This window comes from Entelurus aequoreus, linkage group LG08 (genome assembly GCF_033978785.1).
Source record: "Entelurus aequoreus isolate RoL-2023_Sb linkage group LG08, RoL_Eaeq_v1.1, whole genome shotgun sequence".
NCBI classification, from domain to species: Eukaryota; Metazoa; Chordata; class Actinopteri; order Syngnathiformes; family Syngnathidae; genus Entelurus; species Entelurus aequoreus.
In genome coordinates this window covers 80,595,926-80,603,950 of record NC_084738.1, presented here as the reverse complement: position 1 = coordinate 80,603,950, position 8,025 = coordinate 80,595,926, and the positions used below count along the sequence as shown (strand labels likewise).

General features: G+C 34.4%; 1 protein-coding gene across 1 annotated transcript in view; it reads right to left on the bottom strand.

Moving 5' to 3' along the window:
- Nucleotides 1-1,349: 1,349 nt before the first annotated feature.
- Nucleotides 1,350-8,025, bottom strand: part of LOC133656337 (kinesin-like protein KIF2A) — a 33,569-nt gene continuing 26,893 nt past the window's right edge. The window contains exons 18-21 of the mRNA XM_062057379.1: nt 7,626-7,770; nt 7,444-7,545; nt 5,258-5,393; nt 1,350-5,188 (exon numbers count right to left, since the gene is read on the bottom strand). Of these exons, the coding sequence (XP_061913363.1) occupies nt 5,103-5,188; nt 5,258-5,393; nt 7,444-7,545; nt 7,626-7,770 (469 nt within the window). The 3' untranslated portion in view covers nt 1,350-5,102. The remainder of the gene's footprint in view (nt 5,189-5,257; nt 5,394-7,443; nt 7,546-7,625; nt 7,771-8,025) is intronic.

Sequence of the window (8,025 nt, the reverse complement as noted above, 5' to 3'; positions counted from 1 at the left end):
TTGCAAAAGATTCACCAACACAGATGTCCAGAATACTGTGGAATTTTGAGATGAAAACAGAGCTTTTTTGTATTGGATTCAAAGGTGTACCAATACTTCCGTTTAACTAGTGACGTCACGCGCATACGTCATCATACAAAGACGTTTTCAACTGGAAGTTTAGCGGGAAATTTAAAATGTCACTTTATAAGTTAACCCGGCCGTATTGGCATGTGTTGCAATGTTAAGATTTCATCATTGATATATAAACTATCAGACTGCGTGGTCGGTAGTAGTGGCTTTCAGTAGGCCTTTAATTGAAGAAAAACTTTTTAAACTTGTGAATCTTTTTTAAAAGAAAAAAAAAAGGTTTTTTTTTACTCGTGAATCGCGGTTTAAAGAAATGAAAATGTGCATTAAGTCAACGTTTTTTAAACTTGTAAATAGTTTTTAAATGAAAAAAAAGTTTTTGGTACTTGTAAATCGTTTTTTAATTGGAAAAAAAAAAGTTTTTTGTACTTTTTTTAACTGAAGAAAAACTTTTTTAACATGTGAATCGGATTTAATAAAACAAAATTTTTTATTTATTTTTTTTACTTGTGAATCGTTTTTTTAATCTGAAGAAAAACTTTTTCTAAACCTGTGAATTGTTTTTAATTGAAAACTTTTTTTTTTAACTTGTGAATCGTTTTTCAATTTGAAAACAAAAACTTTTTGTACTTGTGAATCGTTTTTTTAATTGAAGAAAAACTTTTTTTTAAAACTTGGGAATCGTTTTTTATTGAATTTTTTTTTTTTAACTTGTGAATAGTTTTTTTAATTGAAAAAAAAGAAGGTTTTTGTAATTGTGAATCGTTTTTTTAATTGAAGAAAAACATTTTTAACTTGTGAATCGTTTTTTAATTGGAAAACAAAAACTTTTTGTACTTGTGAATCCTTTTTTTATTTGAAGACAAACTTTTTTTAAACTTGTGAATCGTTTTTTATTGGAAAACGTTTTTTTTAACCTGTGAATTGTTTTTTAATTGGAAAACATTTTTTTGTAATTGTGAATCGTTTTTTTAATTGAAGAAAAACATTTTTAACTTGGGAATCGTTTTTTAATTGGAAAACAAAAACTTTTTGTACTTTTTTAGTTAAAGACAAACTTTTTTTAAACTTGTGAATCGTTTTTCATTGAAACAAATGTTTTTTAGAACTTTAATTTAGTTTTTTATTTGGAAAAAAAAGTATTTTGTACCGGTAATTGGGAAAAATAACTTTTTTAAACTTGTGAATCGTTTTGTTAATTGAAAAAAAACGTTTTTAACTTGTGCATGGTTTTTAATTGAAAAAAATATAATTTTTTTACTTGTGAATCGTGGTTTAAAGAAATGAAATGTGCAGTAAGTCATTAACATTTAAGCCAAGTTTCTTTTTTTATTATAGCAAATGACATTTTATTGGACTGTGTGAAAATGTTTGATTACAGCGACCCCCAGTGGCCAATAGATGCAGTGCGAGTTCGAAGCTCACCAATGACGGACAATATAAATTAAACACAGTGGCTCTTTTCTGGCTCTTACCTTGTTGTTTTTGTAAATCACTTAAACCTAATGTCCCTCCCCTGCACGCGTCGTTATAAAAGTGACTAAAAAAACTTCACGTTGCATACATAAATACACCCTTTTTTTTTTTTACTGCCTGGTACCGAGTAGTCACGACTCTACTCACTATTGACCGGGTGCTGTTTCTAGTCTTCCCAGTGAGCCGAGCCGATACAATACAGGAGGGGAGGGGGGTGTAAACGACTGCTGGTCCAAGACATTGTTAGGATACACGGCTAAGAATGACATTTAAAAAAGAACAGAAAAACATGCTAACGTTGAAATACAGTAAAACCTCGATTTACGAACCTTGCGAGCTCCGTGTGTGCGAACCGTGTCTCTCTGTACCGACGCTCCGTCCTTTCCTTTTGACATGCGCCTGCAGGCAAAAAGCAGGGCGCAGCAGCTTTGGGGAGGCGGAGCCCTCCACGTCGCTGTGTTTTTTTTTCACATTTTGACAAGTTTTGTCCATTTTGCTAACTCAATATGAGTCCCAAAAAGACAACAGACCAGCGTGGAAAGAAAGAGGAAATCGTTGTGGAGTTAAAATAAATAAATAAATAAATACTATTAGCAAAGAGTACAATAATGGTGCTCGCAAGTATGGAAGAATTGGCGTTCTACCGTAAATTCCGGACTGTAAGCCGCTACTTTTTTCCTATGCTTTGAACCCTGCGGCCTCTTAAAACGGTGCAGCTAATTTATGGATTTTTCTTCCTAATGTAAATAGTTGGGAAAAAAAACAAGCAAATACACTAAAAAGGTGTGTTATTGTTTGTGCTATGGCGCCATCTTTTGGACGAGTTAGCTGTGCAGACTTTTATTTTTTTTTTAAACCTACCGGAAGTACAATTGTAGCCGTCCATAGCGTTGCTACTTGTGTGGATTCTTGACTTATCACTCCAAGCAACGTTTGTAAGTTTTACAATATAACTAAAACAATTCTTACTTACTAAAGCGTCCCATGTGTGATGTCTGTAGGAGTGTTTTCATGCATATTTGTACGCGCTATGGTAATGTTAGCATTAGCTAATATGCTAACACGTCAACGAGTGTCTGTGTTAGTATTATTAACTTACAACTTTTTGTAATGTTTCAGTTTCATAACGTCACCGTAGAGTTATTGAGTCTGTTTAGCTGATTGGAGAGCAGGTTAATGACGATGACCTCTGTTTTGTTTGATCAGCCGTTTTACTGCCGTGTTACAGACATCGTTTGGGAACAATTACGGTGTGTGAATAAACGTTTACAAAATGCTTCTGCGTAAATAACTCATTTCACAACGTATATATCTGCGGCTGATAAATGTAAACATATTTTTTTATTCTAAAATGATATGCTGGTGCGCTCTATAATTTGAAAAATACGGTAATTGTGATGAGACCGAACTTTTCTGGAAAAAAATGCCAAAGCAGACTTATTTCACAGCGGCGAGAAGAGCTGTTCAGCAGCACCTTTTTAAGGCCCCGCCCCCTGTTCTCCGCCTTGGCCTGCTCCTTTCATGTCCGCTCCTCCTTTGCCGATGTTTATAAATGTTTATTATTGTAGCAATATTCTTGTTAAATTGAAGGATTTTTGTGATTTCTGATTGTCTGTGAAGGCACCAAAGGGACTTGTGTGTGTGTGCACGTGTTGGCGAAGCAGCGCATACGGCCCAGTTTAGCTTGTTGTTGTTGTTGTTTAGGTTTGTTAATAAATAGAAAGTGGATTCATTACTCCTTTGTTATGTTAGTTTGTTATGCAGTCGTGTAAAGCACTTCATGTTTGTAAATAATGTAAATAATTCAATGTGATTATCTTGTGTGATAACTGTATTATGATGATAGCATATATCTGATAGTATATATCTGTATCATGAATCAATTTAAGTGGACCCCGACTCAAACAAGTTGAAAAACTTATTCGGGTGTTACCATTTAGTGGTCAATTGTACGGAAGATGTACTTCACTGTGCAACCTACTGATAAAAGTCTCAATCAATCAATCAATCAAGTTCAAAGTAGGGTTGTCCCGATCCTAATATTTTGATACCGGTACCAAAATATATTTTGATACTTTTCTAAATATAGGGAACCATATTATTGTAATTTAGTGCTTAAATAAAATAGTGAACATACTACACAACTTGTCTTTTAGTAGTAAGTAAACCAACAAAGACTCCTAATTAGTCTGCTGACGTATGCAGTAACATATTGTGTCATTTATACACCTATTATTTTGTACACATTATGAGGGACAAACTGTAATAATGGATTATTAATCCACTTGTTCGTTTACTGTTAATATCTGCTTATTTTCTGTTTCAACATGTTCTATCTACACTTCTGTTAAAATGTAATAATCACTTGTTCTTCTCTTCTTTGATACTTTACATTAGTTTTGGATGATACCACACATTTAGGTATGGATCCGATACCAAGTAGTTACAGGATCATACATTGGTCATATTCAAAGTCCTCATGTGTGCAGGGACGTATTTACTGACTTTATAAAAATAAAATACACTTTAAATAAAGGAAAAAAATATTTTGTGACGATAAAAAATATCGATGTAATCATAGTAGTATCGACTAGATACTTGATATCATTACAGTGGATGTCAGGTGTAGATCCACCCATGGCATTTGTTTACATGGGTGAGCTATTGTATTCTCCTACATTGTGTAGTGAAGCATGTTTAGAGCTATTCCTCGTCCTCCAGTGATAATGGTACTTGTAAGAAACGTTCTTTGTCACCATGGAGGTCAGGATTAGTGATTTAAAAGTAGCTAAAACACTGAGGATGGATGTTAGCCGCTAGCTAGCTCTCCCTGAGGGTGTGTCAGTGTTATAACTTCACCTTTATCTTTACTTTTTACGCCAAAATGCGTCCGTTCTCCCTTTTCTGTCTACACACTGTGTCTGCTTGTAAGTACTCTGTGTGTGCGCGCTGCCCAACATGCTCCTCTGCTCGTAAAAACCAGCAATGTCACCACGTGACGACGACGCGCTGTCATGCCCGTTAAAAAAAGGATGGGGGGAGGGGTGTACCGGTACTTTTTAGAGGCGGTATAGTACCGAATATGATTAATTAGTATCACGGTACTATACTAGTACCGGTATACCGTACAACCCTAGTTCAAAGTGTACAAACGGTCACTAAAATATGGACTTTTGGAACCCATTAATCATATTTACATCGTTTCTTACGGAGAACTCTGTTTCACTATACAAACTTTTCCTTTTACAAACCCTGTTCCAGAACCAATCAAGTTGGTAAATCGAGGTGCCACTGTATTTGCTTTCCCCCTTTTCCTCGTTGGCAGGTCATGTTTTCCACCGATATGTTCAACGCCGCTCGCAGTTTTAACGTACAAATCCAGTACCTTTTTTTTTTTTCTCCGGTTAGTGGGGAAAAACAAAGAATAAGTCAAACACGGAGGACAGCAGGGCAAGATGATGCCCAGCAATGAGGTGTTGACGAGACCACGCACAGAAGACGACTGGAGCTCTTAAATCTGGGCGAGGTCCTGGCCTTCCTTTGGGTCTTTGGTGTGTCTAAAGTGCACGAGGCCTCTTGGGGGTGATTTGTTTGCTAGCTTGCTCCTCCTCCTGCAGCGTGCAGCGGAAGGACTTGACCTTGTCTGCAAGACAACAGCTCCAGACGCTCAAACACCCGCACGGAAAGAAGACGCTTTTTTCCCCCCATTTACCTCTCAGTTCGGTCAGGATGTCGATCTTCTGGTCCAGAATCTGTTCCAGCTGCGTGGCGTAGGACTCCACGTCGTAGTCCACCTCCTCCGTCATTTCCAGCAGGACCTTCTCGTCCTCCAGGCAGCGAATGGACTCCTGAAGTGCAAACCGGTCATACCGATAAAAGCCTCCTTTTGGAGTGAAATTACAGACAAAACTCCACAAACACACACACAAAATATTTTTACTCACGCCCAATGTTTCGCAAGTAATCAATTAAAAAAAAAGAAGTCAAAAAACAGGAAAAGATACCTAACTTACAAGTTAGCTTACAGGTTGAGCTTGTTTCCCCTTATTTTTGGCGGTCGGCACCATGCGCAAATAACATGTCGTAGGGTGCGAATTATGGGTGCTCTAAATGCAAGTGTGTGTGAATCGCACAGAGTGGAATTTTACTGCCAAACGTTTTGACTCGAATAAAATTGCTTTTATACTTAAGAATCATTTGTTGATTGAACATGTTTTCTTTTATTTGTGAATTGTTTTTAATGGTTACTTTTTTAATTGAAAAATATGTATTGTTTTAACTTGTGAGTTTTTTAATTGAAAAAAAAAAAAGGTTTTGTACTTGTGAATGTTTTTTTTAATTGAAGAAAAACTTTAAATTGTGAATCGTTTTTAATAGAAAAAAAATGTATTTTTTTTACTTGAAAATCGTATTTTTAACTAAAGAAAATAGTTTATTTACTTGCGAACCATTTTTTTTAACAAAAGAAAATTGTTTCCTTACTTGCAAATAATTTTTTAATGCAGAATTATTTTTTTTACTTTAAAATATTTTTTTTTACTTGCAGAATTTTGTTTCACGTATTAATAGTTTTTTTAATTGAAGAAAATGCTCTTTTTTTCTTGCAAATCTTTTTTTTGCCTGTAGATGTTTTTTTATACATGCAAATGTTTTAATCTGATAAAATTGTTTATTAGCGAATAATATATTTAATTGAAGAACAACATTTTTTTGACTTGCGAATATAATTTTTTTTGAAGAAAAATAGATTTGAGAATTGTTTCTCTACATGTGAGTAGTTTTTTTAATGCAGAAATTTTACTGCAATTTTTTTTTTACTTGTAATTTTTTTTTTACTTGCAAATTTTTTTTTACTTACGAATTGTTTTAGTAATTATGAAAAAATAATTTTCTTTTCATTTTTTTTACTTGCAAAATGTTTTTTATTTTAAAAAAAACTTTTTTTTTTACTTGCGAAACATTTTTCAACGAAATAAAATTGTTTCCTTACTTGTGAATATTTTTTTTAAAGCAGAATTTTTTTTTACTTACAAATAGTTTTTTTTACTTGCAGAATTTTGTTTCACGTATATGAATTCTTTTTTTAATTGATTACCTGCAGATACGTTTTTTTTACATGCAAATGTTTTAATCTGATAAAATTGTGTATTAGCGAATAATATTTTTAATTGAAGAACTTTTTTTTTTACTCGCGAATATTAATTTTTTTGAAGAAAGAAAGATTTGAGAATTGTTTCTCTACACGTGAGTAATTTTTTTAATGCAGAAATTTTATTTTAGGTGCTTTTTTTTTTTTACTTGAAAATTTTTTTTTACTTACGATTTGTTTTAGTAATTATAAAAAAAAAATTTTATTACTTGCAAAATGTATTTTTTAATTAAAAAAAACTTTTTTTTACTTGCGAACCATTTTTTTTAACAAAAAAAATTGTTCCCTTACTTGTGAATCATTTTTTAATGCAGAATTATTTTTTTTACTTGCAGAATTTTGTTTCATGTATGAATAGTTTTTTTAATTGAAGAAAATGTTTTTTTTTTCTGCAGATACGTTTTTTTTTTACATGCAATTGTTTTAATCTGATAAAATTGTTTATTAGCAAATAATATTTTTAATTGAAGAACAACATTTTTTTTTACTTGCGAATATTAATTTTTTTGAAGAAAAATAGATTTGAGAATTGTTTCTCTACATGTGAAAAATGTTTTTAATGCAGAAATTGTATTTTACTTGCAAATTGTTTTTACTTACAAATTGTTTTAGTAATTATGCAAACATTATTTTTTTTTCTTGCAAAATGTATTTTTTAATTAAAAAAATGTTTTTTTACTGGCTAATCGTCGGGCGTGAGTAAAACATTTGTGTGTGTTTGGCAGTAATGTCACTCCATAGGTCCTTACCTGGAAGACGGCCCTGTGGTCCTCCAGAACCTGCTCCTCCATCTCCACCAGCTGCGAGACGGCCTCGTGGAAGGTGAAGAGCTGCGGGGAAACCTCCTCTTCCTGCGCACCCCACAAAAAACATGTGTGGCGTTACATCAAGTGTCGTCCCTTGGACCCCAGGACCCGCCTTCTTGACCCACGTTCTGCTCGCAGAGCAGCTTCAGGTCGTCTCTTTGCGGAGAACTCCCTACGCCCCATTGGGCCTCCAGGACCTCCAGCTGGTTGGCGTGTCCTTCCAGATGAACGTCCACCATGGCCGCCGGCTCCACCGACAGCTCCTTGACGCTGGCCAAACAAAGCGGGCGAGCGTGAACGTCCAACGTGGTAAGACAAGTAATAGCACTGATACATGACAGGAAGTAGCAGTGAGATGGGACAGGAAGTGGAACTAAGTAGTGTTATCGCAAAGGCACCAAACAGGAAGTGGAAGTATGATTAGGTTGGACAGGAAGTAGCAGCAAGACAAGCAGTAGCACTGATACATGACAGGAAGTAGCAGTGCGATGGGACAGGAAGTGGAACTAAGTAGTGTTATCGCAA